Source organism: Colletotrichum chrysophilum (assembly GCF_026319265.1).
Source record: "Colletotrichum chrysophilum strain AFK26 chromosome Unknown scaffold_2, whole genome shotgun sequence".
NCBI classification, from domain to species: Eukaryota; Fungi; Ascomycota; class Sordariomycetes; order Glomerellales; family Glomerellaceae; genus Colletotrichum; species Colletotrichum chrysophilum.
In genome coordinates, this window is record NW_026517289.1 from 873,744 (window position 1) to 893,274 (window position 19,531).

At 52.8% G+C, this 19,531-nt stretch overlaps 6 protein-coding genes across 6 annotated transcripts; 3 read left to right on the plus strand and 3 right to left on the minus strand.

Annotated features, from left to right (window-relative positions):
* Positions 1-2,460: 2,460 nt before the first annotated feature.
* COL26b_000591 (uncharacterized protein) lies at positions 2,461-4,235 on the plus strand (the record flags this gene model as incomplete). Its single annotated transcript, XM_053173557.1, has 5 exons — positions 2,461-2,699; positions 2,757-2,949; positions 3,010-3,091; positions 3,144-3,559; positions 3,612-4,235. 5 exons carry the CDS (start codon positions 2,461-2,463, stop codon positions 4,233-4,235), a joined length of 1,554 nt encoding a protein of 517 aa, XP_053042605.1.
* Positions 4,236-6,862: 2,627 nt separating this feature from the next.
* Positions 6,863-8,878, plus strand: COL26b_000592 (uncharacterized protein; the record flags this gene model as incomplete). The annotated part of the gene is made up of 4 exons (XM_053173558.1): positions 6,863-7,027; positions 7,091-7,109; positions 7,168-7,517; positions 7,568-8,878. 4 exons carry the CDS (start codon positions 6,863-6,865, stop codon positions 8,876-8,878), a joined length of 1,845 nt encoding a protein of 614 aa, XP_053042606.1.
* Positions 8,879-9,109: 231 nt separating this feature from the next.
* GRX5 (monothiol glutaredoxin grx5) lies at positions 9,110-9,732 on the minus strand (the record flags this gene model as incomplete). The annotated part of the gene is made up of 3 exons (XM_053173559.1): positions 9,110-9,279; positions 9,352-9,628; positions 9,706-9,732. 3 exons carry the CDS (start codon positions 9,730-9,732, stop codon positions 9,110-9,112), a joined length of 474 nt encoding a protein of 157 aa, XP_053042607.1.
* A 1,077-nt stretch (positions 9,733-10,809) lies between these two features.
* COL26b_000594 (uncharacterized protein) lies at positions 10,810-12,398 on the plus strand (the record flags this gene model as incomplete). The annotated part of the gene is made up of 5 exons (XM_053173560.1): positions 10,810-10,866; positions 10,992-11,309; positions 11,369-11,817; positions 11,870-12,107; positions 12,174-12,398. 5 exons carry the CDS (start codon positions 10,810-10,812, stop codon positions 12,396-12,398), a joined length of 1,287 nt encoding a protein of 428 aa, XP_053042608.1.
* A 114-nt stretch (positions 12,399-12,512) lies between these two features.
* Positions 12,513-13,587, minus strand: COL26b_000595 (uncharacterized protein; the record flags this gene model as incomplete). Its single annotated transcript, XM_053173561.1, has 2 exons — positions 12,513-13,451; positions 13,513-13,587. The coding sequence occupies 2 exons, from the start codon at positions 13,585-13,587 to the stop codon at positions 12,513-12,515; spliced, it is 1,014 nt and encodes a 337-aa protein (XP_053042609.1).
* Positions 13,588-14,450: 863 nt separating this feature from the next.
* On the minus strand, positions 14,451-15,170 carry COL26b_000596 (uncharacterized protein; the record flags this gene model as incomplete). Its single annotated transcript, XM_053173562.1, has 1 exon — positions 14,451-15,170. One exon carries the CDS (start codon positions 15,168-15,170, stop codon positions 14,451-14,453), a length of 720 nt encoding a protein of 239 aa, XP_053042610.1.
* Positions 15,171-19,531: the final 4,361 nt, after the last annotated feature.

Below are 19,531 nucleotides of genomic sequence, written 5' to 3' on the forward strand. Positions count from 1 at the left end.
CTGCCCACATCGGTGGGCGGTCGATATGGGTGTATCCGTTGACTCGTCTCGCAATAGCTATTGAAGCTGTATCCTCATATGCTATGTTGCAAGGATACGTTTTGGCGAGTTGTTGTGAGAAGGGGTCAATTACGTAGGACGTCATCATGAGGAGGGCGCCGATAGTAGCTAAGGTTCTACTCGGGACACGACAGCGAGCATCGGTAAATTGATCGCCATCTTTTCAGTTGGAAGATTCCGGTAACTTACGGCTTTGATACGAAGAAAAGAAATTTAATTGACCCCCAAGCTCCCCTGCCAGCATTGTCTAAATGCTCAACGTGGCGTAGAGGACGCGGTGTCTCTAACCAATCCCATTTTGACTGCCCGATGACTATAATATTTTAGCATGGAAGATGAAAAAGATAGACTATGATTTTCATATTACCTTCAGTTGCAATGAAAGCCGTAGCAGCTCTTAGGGTGGTTGACAAGATCGCGATGATTGTGTTGATGTTGACATCGCGGGCAAACTCAGGCTGGGGCTGGCCATTGTAGGCACCAAGAACCGCTATAATTCATGCATAAGAGAAGATTGAAACGAAGAGGGCCAGAAATTCGAATAGCCATGATCTTAAGATATCCAGCTTCTCCGTTGGCTCCGGTGGCTTTCGTTGGCACTCCTCTGTTCTGGGGGAATCAATAGCCGTCTCCTTCCCGGACGTGAGGGAACCTGTATCGCTTGTCGGTATAGTATTGTAGCCCGCATCTGTGCGCATCGTGATCTCGATATCACTTTCGCCTTCTACAACGTTCGCGCGGACGTCCTCGTTGACTGTGACTGTCTCCTGACGATCGGTTTCAGTTGTCTGCCCTGGGGCAGCACTCAACGGTACTCTGTGGTTGCTGAGGGGGTCCAACATGGTAAGAAGTCTTCCTTTGAAGCAAAACTTTATAAGAAGTAAAGGAATCGACTTGGAAAAACAAGGGAGGTGGCCGAGGTAAAACTATCTTATAGTCAACTTCAGACACAATTTACGCAATTCGCTGCCATGTAAGACAACCAAGTGAAACCCTCATAATCATAACTTGCAGTGGTGGGCAGGAAACACGATATTCTTTGTAACTTGCTAGGTAGCGAGGTAGACACAAGCTCCGTCATCCAGGGAACCTGAGACTCTTCCGAAATAGGCAGTAACGAGTCCTCTTGGTCAAACCAGCTTCATGAATTCAACATAAAATGGTAAAGTTACAGATTACACTGCATCAAAAGTCCTTAGTCAGACTAAAGCTGTTTCACAATCTCAACGCAAGACTTGAATGGAGGGCAGTCTACGTAAGTAGTATCATCGTGGGATATAGTTATGAAAGACATATGCTTCTATGCAAACAGGCTGTTAGAGGCCCCCGCACCAGCTTCGCCGTTGCGCTGGGCCAATCACAAAACGGCCGAAATGCAAGCCCTATCGTCATTGCATTTTCGGGAGTTCGTCTATTTCCGTCTCATATTTCTTCTTCACCAGGCAAGTTTTTTTCGTATTACATTGCTGCATTTGTTGGGCGACAGTCGGAGTTACTCCGCCTTACCCCAGTCCCTTCCCCCGCACACTTGCCTCTGAACGGGACCCAACCCCGGATTTTGCCAGCGGTGTGTGGTCCCTTTTCCGTGTTGGCTTGGAGTCGTCACCAATCTCGAGACTCGACAGCGTGGTTGCGATGGCTTCTTTTACGTATTTGTAAATATTCGCCGAACGCGAGAACGAGGTGGTCTCATTATCGAGTCTTGGCCCTGATCTGCGAACCAAGAGTTCGGGCTCGAAGTTTTCCGCGACAACCCGTCCAGCTTCCATTGCGCCGTAAACCGCAGCTTCGAGATGCAGGCTGCAGGTTCTCCGCACCAGAATGGCGGTCCTGTCAAGCTCAATGCACTTCTTCCACGAAGCTTTCGCCACGCGCAAGACGATTATCTTTGGGACGATCCCGACATTCGGTCCCGTGTCGCACCTGTCCAGCGCGTGGTTGGATGGCAAAATGGGGAAGAAGATTGTCATTACCTGGTCGAGAGGGGAAAGGGAGTTCTGTCACACCAGAAATTTGAATGGCTGGGGTGAGATTAAGCTACCCCACGGGGGAGGGACGGTGATTACCCCGACTTGGGTAGAACGGCTTGGGACGAAACCGAGCCGAACATGACCACCCCCAAATGCCGCCCCCCATGTCTTTTGTGGTTTCCTCTTTTCCGCAGCGGAAAGCTGCTAGAGCTTTGGGAGGTGCGGAGTTAAAGAGGTTCGACGTCCGCTCTTCTAAATGGTACTTGAAGGATTCATGTCCCCATAGTGATCTACTTCTGCGCGATCGGTGCTTGCTTTCTCCTCTCTTGTCGACCCGGCGCATCGGCAAAACGTTCAATCGACTCATTTCGCAGCCAGTATTTGATAACGCAGGTTCCGAAAAGTGAGCAACAAGGAAAGTGGAAGCTAAATGGCGGACGGAAAGCCGACGGAGGTTGACCACACCTCGCTACACCACGACCACCGGTCCAACGATGTCAACGATACGGCTCCGAAAGCCTCCATTGAGGCCCAGGCACAGCGGAGAGGACTGCAGCCACCGCCCATTGTGGCGGCGATGAGCCATGAGTATCGCGCCGAGCTAGAGAAGAAGCTGAGACGGCGGATCGACTTGCGCCTGCTTCCGATGACGGTCATCTGCTACATCTTGTAGGTCTTGGTCTCGTGGGTTGACCTGCTAGGAAATTGGAGACTAAACTTGTGTAGGAACTACATCGACAGGAACAACATTGCGGCGGCTCGTTTGGCGGGATTGGAACGAGACCTCAAGCTGGACCCCGACTCGAACCAATTTCAGACGGCGGTCAGTATCTTGTTCGTGGGATACCTGCTCATGCAAGTGCCTTCGAACCTCTTCCTGAACAAGATCGGTAAACCGGCCATTTACCTTCCCACTTGTGTAAGTCGATACAGAAAGTGACATGTCAAGTACTGGCATAGACTGACCTCGTCTGTGTAGATGGTTGTCTGGGGAATCATCTCTGCCGCAACGGCAGCATGCCACAACTATGCCGGCCTTCTTGCCGTTCGCTTCCTCTTGGGTAGGTGAAGCTCGACCCCCTTCTGCTTTAAGATCTAACACAGAGGAAACAGGTTTCGTGGAAGCCGCTTACTTTCCGGGATGCTTATACTACCTCAGCTGTTGGTACACGCGTGAAGAGCTGGGTCTGAGAACGACAATCTTGTACACCGGCTCCCTCATCTCTGGTGCTTTCTCAGGTCTCATCTCGGCTGGTATTACGGGAAATATGGATGGTGCCCGAGGTCTCGGCGCATGGCAATGGCTGTTCTTGATCGAGGGCGTCGTGACTGTTGCCATTGCAATCGCCGCATACTGGGTCCTGCCAAACTTCCCCCGCACAACATCGTGGTTGAGTGAGGAGGAACAGGCCTTGGCTATCTGGAGACTCGAGGAGGATATTGGCGAGGATGACTGGACGGGAAGTCAGCAGCAGACCTTCTGGCATGGATTCAAGACTGCGCTGGAAGATGTCAAGACCTGGATTCTGGTATGCTCACATCATTCACTTGCTTCCGTATCAACCCACTAACATCCACCAGCTCGTCCTCATCTTCAGCATCGTCGCCTCGGCCTCCATCACCAATTTCTTCCCCACCGTCGTCGCAACCCTGGGCTACAACAATGTCATCTCCCTGCTCCTCACCTGCCCCCCGTACGTCCTCTGCATCATCACGACGTCCCTGAACGCGTGGCACGCCGACCGCACCGGCGAGCGCTACTTCCACATCATCCTCCCGCTGTGCGTCGCCATGGTGGCCTTCATCATCGGTGCGGCCACCCACGCCACCGCGCCCCGCTACGTCGCCATGATGCTCCTCGTGCCGGGCGTCTATTCGGGCTACACGACGGCGCTGGCCTGGATCAGCAACACCCTGCCGCGGCCGCCCGCGAAGCGCGCCTCGGCGCTCGCATTCATCAACGCCGTGTCCAACTGCTCCAGCATCTACGCGAGTTACCTGTACCCCAAGAGCGCCAGCCCGCAGTACATGGCGGCGTTCATCCACAACTGCGTCGCATGCTTCATCGCCATCTGCGCGGCGACGGTGCTGAGGGTGGTTCTCATGCGGCTGAACAAGAAGCTCGAGAGGGGTGAGCACGTCGAGGGGGCCATCAACGCTGCGCCTGGGGAGGCTGCCACGCATGGGTTCCGGTTCAAGGTTTGAGGAGCTGGAGTTGGAAGTGGGATGATGTCATCTCAATGTTGGAACGTTGGCGTGCCTGTGTGTATAGCGCTCGTGATATCAATCAAACATCAGGGCTCTTCACAGAGACTCAGCGTCACATTTTTCTGCTTGGTCCCTTTCTTTTTGCTGCGCCTTGCCGTATGTAGTACCCTCGAATGTCGTAATTGCGTGGGCACATGGTGGCCTGAAGATCATCGGATTACCGGCATCCGCATGTAACCCCGTGAAGCTCATTTTTCTGCTTCTGATTTCTACAGTTGAGTTTCACGGCCCGGTGGGTTACATTCGGCACCATCACCGGTATCCCACCCGTTTAGACGGTGATGACCCAATCGCTGACCCTGAACCCGATGGCCACGTTCCGTTGTCGCGCAGATGATCTGCCGCGCGGAGAATTATCATCCAGCCTCCAGAGACATATACGGGATTCGGATGAGCCAGTCGTATCAGGATTGCAACGACTTGGGGCTCCATCGCGATGACAACATCGACCGGGAATGTGCTTCGAGCGCTGAGGCAAAGACGTGTGTCATCAGCCAAGTCATACACGCACCGGGGCTAGACTCGATGAACCGCCAACAACAAGAATCGTAAAAACCTCAGGTTTTCTCAAGTCACAGTCATGGATAGCCACAGTAGAAATAGCATGTGACGGCCCAATCATCGACACCACCTGGCGACTCCTGCAGAGTGAAAGGTGCATGGCATCTTGAAGAAGAATGGGACAAGCGCAAAACCTAAAGGCGAAACAACGGCTTTTTTCATCCCAATCCCAGACTGACTTTCCTCTGCACTGCCAATGACTCACAGACACACGTTGGCTTTCTCGATAAATGACCTCAATTGAGTTAGGACTGGATGATGCGCTTGGCAGCTTCATCCTGGAGCTTCCGTCTCCACCGGCGAGAAAGCTTGGAGGGCGGAGCAGCAGCCTGGGTCTTCTAGAACTACTCGAGACACTCTTCCGAGCTGTGTTCGGGGGAGATTGAGATGAGCTTGATGGGACCAATAGCAGTTCGGGTTTCCAGTTATTGAGTCTTGATGCAAGACACTGCGGGGGACAGCAGGTGAGCAGAAAAAGATAAAGCCAACGATGCCATGCGCATCCTCAAAAGGAAAATCGAAGAAATTCCTATTGTTCAAGGCCATACGTGGAAGTTTACCGCGCGCCTGGCAAAGCCCGTGTCCAGCAGCCCGTGTCCAGCAGCCCGTGCCCTCGACATTCTCCTCGTCTTCGTTCGGATCAAACCAACGTTTCGGGGTGGCAGTTCGCAAAATAGACTTGTTCTTATTCCAACTCAACGGGAGCAGCCGCTGATCATCAACTGTGATTGCTTGCAGGCTTGAAAAAGGCTTAAAAAAAAAGGCAAAAAAAAGTCCGGGTGCGCGCATCCGAAAGAAACGAGAAAACGAGCAGGAGAAAACGAAAAGAACAAACCTTAGGCCCCGGGTTGGACGATACAAGTCCGCGCTCCCTTGTCATGAAGATTTGACGTTTTTGTAATTCCAATTCCTTGTCGTCGTTAGACTTCTGTCACCTTTCAACCGTGCCAGTGAAACAAGCCCCGAGTTTCGGACCTCGTCGCTCTGGACCACCTCTCCGTTTTGGCCGACGGCCGCGGCCGATGCTGGGCGCTGGGAACGTTGGACGGCCGGGGCGCTGTGTTGGGGTTACAGTGGGAAACGACAATGCTGCAAAAACGGCGCTGGCTGCTAAGTCTTGAATAAGTGTCAAAAAAGGTAAAGGCCGAATGATTGATAAACCAGACGGATGTCCCAACCTGTCTCCCTCTTCCTCGAAGCGCACGTCAAAACATCAAAAACTTAAGGCACTTGATTGAACGAGAGACGGCGAATCACCCAACTCTCCGAAGCTTCTGTCTCTTATCCATGACTCTTCTGCGATCTTTGTCCACACCATCAATATACCGATCAGTCGAATCAACAATCTCGGCAGCAGCACCGACAGAGCGGAGCACCCGACAAGCTCCACTAGCGTAAACCGGCCGTCCACCCTGCTACACTAGGTAAACCGGGGAATTCTTTTGCTTCTCTTATCGACCTACCAGACTTGGCAATTCCCATCGGCAAGAACTGGCCCTAGGCATTACGTACATGATCAATCTTCAGCGAGAGGGCGAATGAAAGACACCGTCCTTGGTGTGTCCCGGCAAGGAAGAAGAGCCAGCAGGTTCCATTACATATGAGCTTTGCCCGTTCCGCGTGGCCGAATCTCCATCATCCCCGCTCTCCCTCCTCGTCTTGTGAAAGAGAAGAATACCTAGGCCTGGCTTGTCGTTCGCGCCTTGCTCGGTTAAATCGTCCTTGTGTCAACGGTCAACGACGTCTTTCGGCGCCCTCCACCTCCGAGTTCGCTGTTATCACGACATAATCATTGACGCCATCCAATTCCCCCCCTCTTATTGTGACTGACACTGCGCGTTTTTGAAACCGTCGACATTCTGTACCTGTCAACGACTCGCCGAAAAAAAGTGTTCATCCCATCGCGCTTTTTCTTTGCTCCCTCATCATCTGTCGAACCCCTCCCCCGCGCTTTCGTCTCCGGTTTATCGACGGCGAGAACCCCGCACCGACGACTACTCACCATGCCCCTCTCCACCAGCGCCCTCCTCACGCCGCAGGCGCAGGAGTTTGTCAAGTTTCCCAGCAGACGCAGTGTCGTTCACAGCACCAAGGGCATCGTCTCATGCACTCAGCCTCTCGCCGCGAAATGTGGTATTGAGATCCTGCAAGCTGGCGGCAATGCGGCCGTAAGTCGATCCTTCAGATCTCTTTCCGGGGTGTTGCGGCTGACAAGATATGTAATGTAACAGGATGCAGCGGTCGCGGTTGGTCAGTACAACTCTATTTGGGACTTTTGTTCAAGTTGCTAACAAGAACATACATTCAGCCGCCGGTCTGAACATGACTGAACCGTGCTCAACCGGCATTGGTGGCGATATGTTCATCCTCTTCTACGACGCCAAGACCGGCAAGGTCTCAGCCATGAACGGCTCAGGACGCTCAGCGAAGAACGCTACCCTCGAGACCATCCGCAAGGACCTCGGTCTTAAGGATGGCGAGCAGGGAAAGATCCCTATGAAGAGTGTTCACGCTGTGACTTGCCCTGGTGCGGCTGCTGGTTGGGTTGACACCATCGAGCGCTTCGGCAGCGGCAATGTCAACATGGAGAGAATCCTGGCCCCAGCAATTGAGCTGGGTGAGGGGGGTTTCCCCGTCAGTGAGCTGACAAGCTCATACGTATGTACAAAGTTCTCAATACTAAGAAAGCCGCTGCTAATGATGAGTAGTGGAACACAGCCGAGCCTCAAATCAGAGATGCATCGCCCAACTTCGCTGAAATGCTGAAGAAGGACCCCAAGGCCGCGGACGGCGTAAGAGCGCCCAACCCGGGTGAGATCATGAAGAACCCCACTTTGGCGCAAACGTTCCGCACGCTCGCAAAGGAGGGCAAGAAGGGCTTCTACACGGGCCGCATCGCCGAGGAGCTGGTCAAGGTCGTCAAGGATCTGGGCGGCCACCTCGAGCTCGACGACTTGGCCAACCACCTGGAGCTTGGCAGCGAGCCTGTCGACCCCATCTCTCTCAAGTTCAAGCCTGTTCTCAAGAACCAGCAACAGGCCAACGGCAATGCCGACTTCGTCGACGCCGGCGTCGAGCTCTGGGAACACCCGCCTAATGGCCAGGGTATTGTTGCTCTCATGGCTCTTGGCATTATCCAGGAGCTGCAGGCATCTGGAGCAGTTCCTGCCTGGTCCGCTGAGGACCACAACACGGCGCCCTATCTCCACGCCATCATCGAGGCTCTCCGTCTTGGCTTCACGGACGCGAGCTGGTATGTGACCGACCCCAACGTCGTCAACGTGCCCTCCGCCGGCCTCATCTCGCGCGAGTACCTCGCCCAGCGCGCAAAGCTGTTCGACCCCAGCAAGGCACTGAACAAGCTGCACCCCGGCGAGCCCCCCAAGTTCGTCTCTCCTGCTCTGAGCAGCAGCGACACCGTCTACTTCACCGTCTCAGACGCCCATGGCAACGCCGCATCATTCATCAACAGCAACTACGGCGGCTTCGGCACCTGCATCATCCCCAAGGGCTGCGGCTTCACTCTCCAGAACCGCGGCGCCAACTTCAGCCTCGACCCGGAGCACCCCAACAAGCTGGCGCCCCGCAAGCGCCCGTACCACACCATCATCCCGGGCATGGTGACAAACCAGGCGGACGGCTCGCTGCACAGCGCGTTCGGCGTCATGGGCGGCTTCATGCAGCCACAGGGTCACGTCCAGGTTCTTCTTGGCCAGATTGTCGCAGGACTCACGCCGCAGCAGACGCTCGATGCGCCGCGCGTGTGCATCGTTGCTGGTCTGCCCGAGAAGGACGCCGACTTTGACTGGACCGTCAGTGTCGAGGAGGGCATGCCCGAGGAGACCGTTGAGGGCCTGCGCAAGCTGGGACACAAGGTCGAGGTCGTCACCGGCTCGGAAAGAGGTCTGTTTGGCCGCGGCCAGATCATCAGGTACCACGTCGACCCCATCGAGGGAACCGGCGTGTGGTCGGCAGGCAGCGACATGCGTGGCGACGGCGGAGCGTACCCGGCGCTGTAAGCGTTAATATGTAATGTGATGGAAAATGAAAGAACCCTGGACGAGGACCAGCAGTATGTGAATATGCGCAAAAAATGAATGGAGATTTTCCGGATATCGCAGATGAAATAAATACCACTCTATTTCCCGGGACCTGTTTCGCTTCGTGGCTGCCTTCCCTTGGTATTTTACAATCGTACAAAACATGAAAACGCTCTCCTCAAGCGTGGATGTCTAAGAATATCCTTCTTTTTACTCCTCCTTCTTCTCGCTCTCGGCCGCGACAAGAACCTTCTTCTCCTCGAGCAGCTTGGCGAGCTCGCCGTTCTGGTGCATAGAGACGAGGATGTCGCAGCCGCCGATGAACTCCTTCTCGACGTAGAGCTGGGGGATAGTCGGCCAGTCGGAGAATTCCTTAATTCCTGTGCGCCTATGGTCAGCATCTGATCTTCCTTCCAATTTTCATCTTTCCTCGTAGTTTGTATTGTTCGTACCTTGGCGCAGCTCGGGGTCGGCCAAGACGTTGAAGGCGGCGAACTTCTCGGGGTCGACGCCCTGGAGGCCGAGGATCTGAATGGAGGCGCGGGAGAAGCCGCACTGAGGGGTCTCGGGGGTGCCCTTCATGAAGAGGACGACGGGGGCGGCGCCGACGGCGTTCTCGATCGCTTGCTTCGTCTCGTCGGAGAGGAGGCGGTGCTGGGTGAGGAAGGGGATGGGAGCACGGAAGGCCAGCGGGCGAGCGGCGGGGCGGGCTGCTTGCCGCACGAAACTCTGCGACGTCGGGTCAGCGCCTCTTGGTTCTTTGTGGTTGTCTCAATGGGGTTGAAGACGCGAGAAAGGAAACTTACTGAGCGGGCGAACGACCTGACAAACATGTTGGGCTGTGTGGTGGTGCGTTTGGCGGGGTGGTCAACCGGAAGCGATTGATGAGAAATGCGAAATTGTTATCGGATGGCAGAATGGGTGATGTAATAAGGTGTGCCCCTCGGTGAAGGAGCTCGGGCCATGCCTCACCGAGCTCACCAATATGGCTGCGGGTCTCCGAAGTCGAATAGCCCAATCATTCGCTCGTCGTTGTCAGCCATCAACAGCTGCGCATCTTTCTTGCCTCGATGAAAAGTGAAGTCTTTTGCGACCTATGCTCTTCAATTGCCTGATCATTATATGCCTTCCATTAGAAAGAGACGCTTAATTTGCCGGGAATCTGGCCAGACAACGGCGCGCAATCTATGAAGAGTGATGACTCTTGGACCTCTTGAGATCAGGCCAGCGCGGAGATGCCTGCCAACAGCCGAGCTCGACAACATGACGTCCGACACTGACTTAATGAGCAATCAAATTGAGGGTCCTGTGACGAAAGTGTTGCTAACAAACTAAAGATATGGCAAGTGATCATTGGTGTCAATCGCGGTAGTGAACATGGGGGTTAAAGCCAAGATACACAGCGGTTACCCGGTACCTTACGAATCCCCATTCATCAATTGCGGAATTGTTCTCGCTGACAAATTTGACTCGTTTAGGCCTATTTGAGACGCTGCGTTTCTCGATTCGGAAGGATATGTGACTGGAGCTCTGATTCAGGCAGGAGATCCCGAGCGTTGCGGTGTGCCGCCGATAACCCCCGCCCGGCCGATCCGCTTCCGGGACGGCCATATCTCAACGCATCCTCAAATTGGTTCTCACCAATGTCTGTGAGACCATCTATCAGGGTAGGACGCCATGCAGCAATCATGTCGCCGAATAAGTCACGGTGTTTCGATGAAAGGTGTGAAGATAGTGTCCGGGACTCAAAGCCTATCAGCAGCCAAATGGCGACGCTCACGGTGAAATCGTTTATAAGTCTGGGTTTCTTGGCATCATTCAATATATCAGTTGCAGCATCAGTCCAATTTCATTCTTCCCAGCAACTAGCCAACTGAACCACTGCCGAAAATCGCCAAACTAGGTTCGCCATGTCTACTGACAAAAGAATCCTCGTCCTCGGAAGCGGCCTCGTTGCCAAGCCCTGTGTTGATTACCTCCTTCGCGATGAACGGAACAAATTGACAATTGGTTCTTGACCCGTTCCAAGAACCGGCCGAACCAGAAGCTGACTTGCTCCCTCTTAGCTTGTCGAACTCTAAGCACAGCCCAGACCCTTGCCGCGGACCATTCCCGGGCGACCGCCATTGCTCTCGACGTCGCCTCTCCTGAACTGGACACCCACCTTGCTGAACATGACGTCGTGATCTCCCTCGTGCCCTTCATCTACCATCCAACGGTGATCAAAGCGGCAATTCGCGGCAACACCCACGTCGTGACCACGAGTTACGTCTCGCCTGCGATCCGAGAGCTGGAAGCCGAAGCCAAGGCAGCTGGGATCACGGTTCTCAACGAGGTTGGAGTCGATCCTGGAGTTGACCACTTGTACGCCATCAAAACCATTGATGAAGTGCATGCCAAGGGCGGAAAGGTGGGAAGCTGCACTGGAACCAGTTTCGGAGCACCGCTCTTGCTAATGTATTGCGCCAGGTCAAGGAGTTCTACTCATACTGCGGCGGTCTGCCTTCTCCGGAGTGCGCCGATAACCCCCTTAAGTTCAAGTTCTCCTGGTCCCCGCGCGGAGCTCTCCTGTCGCAGTTCAACTCGGCATGCTTCCTCAAGGATGGCAAGGTGGTTGAGATCTCCAATCAGCATCTCATGGCGCACGCGGAGCCGTACCACGTCATGGACGGGTACTCCTTCGTTGCGTATCCCAACCGCAACTCCGTCCCGTTCCGCGAGTTCTACAACATACCGGAGGCAGAAACGGTCATCCGCGGGTCTTTGAGATATGCCGGCAACCCGGCTTTCGTGCGGGCGTTGATCAGGATGGGGTGGTTGGACACACAGCCCAAGGAATGGCTGGCCACTAAGAATGAAGGGTTGACTTTGAAGGAGGTCCTGGGAAGATGCATCAACTCCAAAGACTTTGATGAAAAGTATGATGGCTTGTCTTTGGTGTATACTGGAGATGTTCGCTGACTTGCACAGGGCCTTGATTAATGGTATCGAAGAGCTTTGCGACTTCACCAGTAACGCTGAGAGGGAGAGCATCATCGAAGGCTTGCGATGGATCGGTCTGTTCTGCGACAATCCGGCCACTCTTCGAGGAAATCTTCTGGACACTCTATGCGCGGAACTCGAGAAGCTCATGAGCTTCCAACCTGGAGAGAGGGACCTGGTGATGCTTCAGCACAAGTTTGTCGTTGAATGGAAGGATGGTTCCAAGGTAAAGGGATCCCTGTCTTGTTCGATCATAGTGCGGCACTTGAAACTGACGGCGGCTTCTGAGTAGGACACAATCACCTCAACTCTGGAGCTTCTTGGAGAACCAAATGGGTACTCGGCGATGGCCAAGTCGGTCGGCGTAACTTGTGGCATCGCCACTCAGTTGCTACTCAACGGTGAGCCTGCGCTCAATGTCACTGGAGTTTTGGCACCCTACAAGGCGGAAATTTGCGATCCTATTCGTAAGGCAGTTGAGGTGGAGGGGATCGTGCTGGTTGAGAAAACGCTTTGAGGGGACACTGTTTACGGCGCTGTTCAGCTTGGCTCCGTCTTGAACAGATATAAAGCTTTTACCATGAGAGCGAAGAGTTTGATATCAATTATGCTTGTGCTTTTGCTACCAAAACTACCATTTTCCTCCTAAACCGAACATCTTCACGCTATTTCTCCATGCAGCCTCCGCCACCTCCTCCACGGTGATTCCCTTCAACCCAGCAACCACGAACGCAACTCGATCCATCGTACAGCTTTCATTGCGCCCCTTTACCATCAAGCCCAACTCAAACTTGTCTTTCTTCTTACTCTGAGGCAGACTCGGGGCGTTAGCAAGGTACCTTTTCGCCAACTCCGAACCGGCAGGGATCTCTCCCCAAGGCGCATCCGTCTCGATCTGCAGCCGGTCCAATGGAATTTCGCGAACCATCTCCAAGCTTTCCCTGTCCTGGAAGCTAAAGCCATTAACACTGACGTCGAAACCCATCTCGACCAGTCCCTTCATCTGCTCCGCGCTCCCCACGAAGGAGTGCACAAGTCCTCGTCGGGGAAGATTGGGGAGGTACGGCTTGATAACCTCCACAAAGTCATCATACGCTGCACGGCAGTGCAAAAAGAGTGGCAGATCAAGTTTTTCCGCAACGAAAAGGTCTAGTTGGCGCTTGAACGTGCGAAGCTGCGCTTCCTTGGAGGCATGATTGAGCCGGTCGTAGTCCAGACCCAGCTCACCGAAAGCGGCCACCAGACTGATGCCACCAGACGTCGGGGCCAACGCATCACGGACTGTCTGCGCGAGCTTGGCAAAGTGGCCGTCCTCGCCGCCATCCGGCTCTGCATCCGGCTCCGCTGCGTGGTACGGGTGGATGCCGATCGTGACGAAGCATGAACCCTCTGGGCGTGATTTCGCGATGGAGAGGTTCGTTGCGGCATCGGAGAGGGACATGCCCGTCAGCATCACCTTCTCGACGCCCGCGGCGAGCGCGCGGTTGAGCACCGCATCGAAGTCTGGTTGGTGATACTGTTTGCCTCTGTAGATACCCGCGAAATCTTTTGCGGTGGCGGTGACTGCGACCTGCTTGGATGATTAGTACGATGAAAAAGAGATCCGTGTTAGTCGCAGGTGTTGCCCTTACATCTGCAAAACGGAGTTTGGTTGAAGGTCTAGCCGGGGCTTGGGTCGGAAACACGGCGAGGAGGTCGGATGCCATGCTTGCACTACTTTTACTGTCCTTTGCCGTGTAGTTTGCCGAGCGCAATGCGACGAAGTCTAAAAGAGGTTGGTGATCCAATCAAATTACGTTAATGTGACAGAGGATCATGTGTTGAGTTATTTGGCTTGACTGTGGCAGACTGGAAGTTCCCCCACGTTCCTCCCGCTTCGACGCTAGTGCAGTGTTCGACTTGGCAGCCCCGGTGTCGGCCGGGCCGGGCCCCGGGATCGGGATCGGTGCGGAGGCTCCGAAGTTTGGCCAATGTCGCACCAGATTCCGATTCGACTAAAAGCTGTGAGTTGACGAGAGATGTCGATTCAAGGGCGTACTCGAACTCTATTCTCAGCCCTATGGTGTACAGATTGAGCTTACCGGTGGACATGGGTAGCTCCTGTGTACCCCACTTCGGGCTTTCGGCACAGTCTTTGAAGTAAACACCAAGACAAAACCAACTTGAACTGGAATTATCATGTGTCATGTTTTCATCGCATGGTAAGATCTCCATATTGCCGTACCGGGAGCATCGACCGGTTGTCATAACCGGCCGTCAAACTCCTCCGCCTATCTTTAGAGATAATAGCTGATGATAGCGACGCATTGCGTGGTAAGGCTACTCATGAATGAACACTGTTAAGATAGAGACATTGTGAGATTTAGAATGATGAAGACAGATCCTCTAAGTTATAGACTAAGTCTAGTGGTCGAACATCTCTCTTCATTTGAGAGATCAAACACACGCTACGTAAGGAGGCGCCTTAGACGGAGTGTGAAGAGTTCTTTAGGGTCTCTGATTCATGGTTATTTCACTCACGACACCACTAGAACCAACTAAAAATGCCCAAACTCAAAGTAGATGTCGGTTATGCCAGCTCCTTCTCAAGAGCATCTGCCATCTGTCCCAACGTGTCAAACTTGAAGTCGAAAATCTCAACATCCCTGTTTCCCATAACCGCACCGGGTCGGACAATCCAAGACGACTTGATACCCGCCTCCTTAGCCGGGTGATGGTCGTGAAACTGGCTCTGAGCCGTTTGCAACACCTGGTCCTTCTCCACACCAAATGTCTCTTTGACCTTCTGCAGCATGTAGCTGAAGTTGCGCTGGTCAGGCTTGTAAGACCCCACATCCTGCGCAGTCACCACAAGATCAAAAGGCACACCCTGAAGCGGGCCGGCGTTGCTCTTCGCAAAAGACTCGCGGTCGACGTTGGACAGAACGACGAGTTTGTAGAACTTTTGAAGACGGCGCAGCGCGTCCACGGTGTCGGGAAACGCAGGCCAGTTGCCGACTGAGTCGCCGAAGGCCTTCGAAGCCTCGGCCGTCGGAGCTGCGAGGCCAAGTTTTTCAGCAATCTGGGGGTGAATGGTGGCCACGAGCTGGTAGTAAGGCATGTCTGGCGTCTTTGTCTGCTGCTTGGCCTCAAGCTCGTGGTAGACGTCCAGGAGGTGCTTGCGGGTGAAGTCTGTGCGCTTGTTCTCGTCCAAAAGGGGTTGCAGGGCCGTGAGCATGCCGCCTTCCCAGTCGATTAGAGTTCCGTAGACATCGAAAGTGAGAACACGGAAGTCCTTCAAGCTAGCCATTGCGACTTATCGATGTGAACTTTGGTTATCAAAGTGAGCGTTTGATGAGAAATTAATGATAGCGATCTTGGCGAAATGCGGGGTTGATGGTACTGAATCTTGGCTCGAAGTTCGAGGGTAACTATAACTCTTTTAAGAAAGAGAGAGATGGTGAAGATGTTCCTTTATTGTTGATTACTGATAATTCAGTTCGTTACATGTAGTATCAACCTTCGCATTGTCCTTGTCGGAAGCTTCAACGTCAATCCAAGGGCGTAGCATAGTCCCCACTTCGACCGGGTGGCGGTTTGCACCGGCCCGGGTGCAGCCGGAACCGGCATGTATCTTTTGAAGCTCTCGGTGCTCGAAGATGCAGGACTCTCAATGCATTTGTGGCGCCAGTCCAACCTGACTACATTGTATTTGGCAACTGTTTGTTTTTCATTGCCTTTTGGGCGAAGACATTAGCATGATCTTCCAGGTGGTAAAGTCTGCAGTGGGATAATTCACAAGGGGTGACTTTGACATGCCAACTACTGCCTATGAAGCTTCCCCAAAATCTGTGTGTAAGACAGAAACGTAAATCTTTGTTCTTCATTCCACTACATGTAATGGCTGAGGACCAACAAATGACTCTCTTCCGGAATTACATAAAAAAGAATGACTCCGTATCTCTTGGTAGACTAGCAGACTCAGAACTCTTGCAGCTCTGTCAAGTGGCCGAATGATGAACACCCCTAGGAAACCCACCTTCGACTAAGACATCTACCAACTGCTGATTTCCCGCTCTTTCCGCAAGATCAAGTAGTGTTCTGCTACCTTCATAGCACCTGTCTTTTAGACCGACTCTCTCGACTGCATGGCTGAATGCGACATAAAAGTCGTCAGCTCCTGGCTTTGGGAAGGCTTTGACCGTGAGCAGAAACTCTTCCTCCTCAGTAGAAGCCGACTCTGCTTGCTGTTCGGTGGCGTCATCCTCTTTATAAACTACCAGAACGTCGTTTGGTATGCCATCATAGACAGCCATGTTTTCATATACGGCTGATCGGACCAAGACTTCCATTCGAAGGGTACGGTCTTTGATGCCAGTCTTGGTTTCGTGTTGCTCGACCAGCGTCGTTACAATCTTGGCTGAAGGGACGTGTTGGGACGCAAAGGCGATGGCCGAAATGAACACGCCCCGTCTAGTTATTCTTCCTTCGTCTTCTTCTAAAGCGGTTTGGCCGCCCAAGCTCTCTATGTATCCGATGATCTTACTAAACGGGCGGTCGTGACGCGCAACAGCATTGACAAAGGTCTCTCCGAGCATTAAGTTTGGGTTGAATCCGAGATCATAGAGAGTACTGAGAATCTCCAAGAATCCATCCTCCTGGTAACTACGCATGCGGTCTCGCTGCTTACGCAGCGGTAAGGGTTCCGGGCTCGTCACGTCCAGTGTGTCATCGGTGTCTTCGTTGACGTGGTCGCCGAAGAATTTTGTTGAAATGAAAATCAAGTATAAGAAGGTGACGCGGGGGTTGGCCAGACTGCTGATACTGGCCACTTTATCCAGCAGAATCATTTGCTTTGAGCCTCGATTGCCAATTTCTTCGTAAAACAGTTCTAGCAACTCGTTGGCTGGAGGTAGAGCCGCGCCGTGCGCCATCAAAGCTTGCAATACCGACTCGGAGTTTCTCTTGATAGCTTGAATGAGTGTCTGTCCATCTTGACAGACCTGTTTGACGATGCCAGTGCCCGGGGGCTCGAAACGCAAGAACAGGGCAATGTGACTTTCCAAGACCCCTGTATCTTCTTCGTGGTTTCTACCAAAGTAGGCGTGCTTGTCAAGAAGTATTCGAAAAGGCGTGTGTCCACTGGTATTCAAACACTGAAGGTCTTTCGAAGCTCCGTGGTCGAGGAGCAGTGTCAGCAACTCGACTGTAGGTCGGAACCCGGATGTCGCGGCATGCAGAACGGTATTTCCGTTGTCATTACACGAATGAATATCTGCGCCGTTGGAAAGAAGCGCTTCGATGGTATCTATATCCCCATCTTTCGCGGCCAATATAAGTGCAGTATTCCCCGTGGCGTTACGAGTGTTGACGTCTGCGCCGTAGGCAATCAAGAGCTTGGTTAACTCAGGTGACTTCGCCCCAGCTACATGCATCAGTGGAGTGTAGCCCTCAAATTTGAACACAGCATAGTCTTTGAGACCACCCCCTCTTTTTTGTGTTTGATTCACATTTGCTCCGTGTTGAAGCAAGCGTTCCACTACAGCGACGCTTGCCATCTTGCCTCCCCAGACATAGTCATAACTCCGGACGGCTTGTAGTAGAGGGGAGCTTCCCTCATGCTCGAAATCGACATCCGCCCCATTTGAGAGAAGCAGATCGAAAAAAGTCGTAATCTCAGATCGCACGGCAGCATAAACAGGACAAAGACCCTGTTCGCGGGCGTTGACATCCGCGCCGATCTCGACCAGCATTCGCGCCGCGGGTAGGTTACGGGAAATAATGGCGCTTTGTAAAAGGCTCGACTTCCAAGTCTCTGGTTGCTTCATGAAAAGCTGCTTCGATGAAACCTCGATTGCGCCAGTCTTCCTTGCAACGCGCCATGTGGATTCAGAGACCGGCGGTTGGAACTGCCCGTAAGCGTCGTTGATGGCAACGGTGACCTCACTTGGCCGTTCGAGCCAGGACATATCTCTAGTAGATGGTAATACATCCTGCAGATAGACTTTGTGTGTAGGACCACGGAAGTAGGATAGACCGATAGCCTTTCCAATGGTTTCAAGATCCGACTTTGCAATAGCAGTCTCTTTAGGAGCTTTCGACTTATTACTGTCAGCATCCTGGTCAGATTCAAGCAGCAATCTGACGACATCGAATTCGTGACGTCCAATTGCCCAGTCTAGCGCGGTGAGGTCACGATTGCTTTTGATTGAAGGATCCGCACCCAATTTTATGAGGATCTTCACGACTGGTGCATGCCCGCCAAATGCCGCCCTTTTTGGTGTGGATTTGATTAGCAGAAGACTTTCTAAACAGGTTGCAGTGCTTACCAAAATAACGGAGTCCATCCTTCTGAATCCTTTGCATTGAGATATGCTCCAGCTTCGGCAAGAGCCGCCGCGACCTCGACATGACCGTTTGCGGCAGCCCAATGTAGTGGCGTCCATGACTGAGAGTCGGATGTTGACGGTGGACAACCTTTTGAAAGTAGGCTCTTCGAAAAGAGTGACAGTCCCCATAATGCTGCCAGGTGGAGTGCGTCTTGTCCATAAGGAATCGTAGCGAAAATATCGGCGGCAACAGCGGTGTTTTTGATACTGGAATCAAACTGGAGAACTTGGAATGAGCTCCACCGCGTCTTTTCGGATGCCAGTAGCTTCTCCAGCAAAGGGAAGAGCGATTTCTCCATGTTCTGGTCGATAATATGGTGACCCCAGTGGTGAGCTGAATAGTCCAAGAACGGCATATCAGTGAGTCGGCCACGCAACTCAGCCACGTCTTTTGCTGGACCTTCTGAAAAAGGCTTGACACACAAGTATCGGATACAAGATTGCGCGATGTCGATTTGAACATCCCAGAGGTTGCTTTTGTGCGGCTCGAAGAATTCGAATACTGACGTGTGGGTAAGTCGGACATTGGCCATGTCATCCACCACCACAAGTCCAGCGCAGACCCGTAGCATGAGGCTTTGGCTCGTAACAGATTCTTGATCAATTTCATCCATGTCTTCTGTAGCGAACGCGTGCAACATCTCATCTGTCGTCAAAACCCTCCTCGAGTTGATAATCCAGCCGATCACTCTGTGGGCCAGAGCTTTGTGCGGTGGGGGCTGGTTATCGATTCGTTGTAAACTAGATTCAAACACATCGTTGATACTGCCACTTTTGGCGGTGTCGAGAATATGCCTCATGGCTTTGACTGATGTTTGCTCTAGGAGATGTCCGATCAGAACATGAGCAATGAGGAATCTGTCGAAGTATTTGTATTAGTTCTCATAGTCGTAGTTTCCAGAGTAAAAGGCGGGGGATGTCTGAATACCTACATCCCATTCGATCTTTTAACAACACAATCAATCAACTCAGGAGTCACCTGATCTCTCAATGGACTGTCGTGACTTTCACACAGACGACTTTGCGCTAGTCTGCGAATGTCTTGGGTGGGACTTTCCATGACAACAGAAGTAACCGATACGGAAGCAGAAGGCATAGCATCTTCGTACTGACGGCGACTTGTAACAAGTACGCGGCAACCTGCGTCGGCAAAACGTTTAAAGTGCTTGGTCAAGAGCTCCGATGACCAGATTTCATCTTCTGCATCCAGAACACAAGCGACATTGTAGTCAGACTCTGCCACTTTAATGATAAACCTAACTAGAGCTTCAGCGTCCTGAAA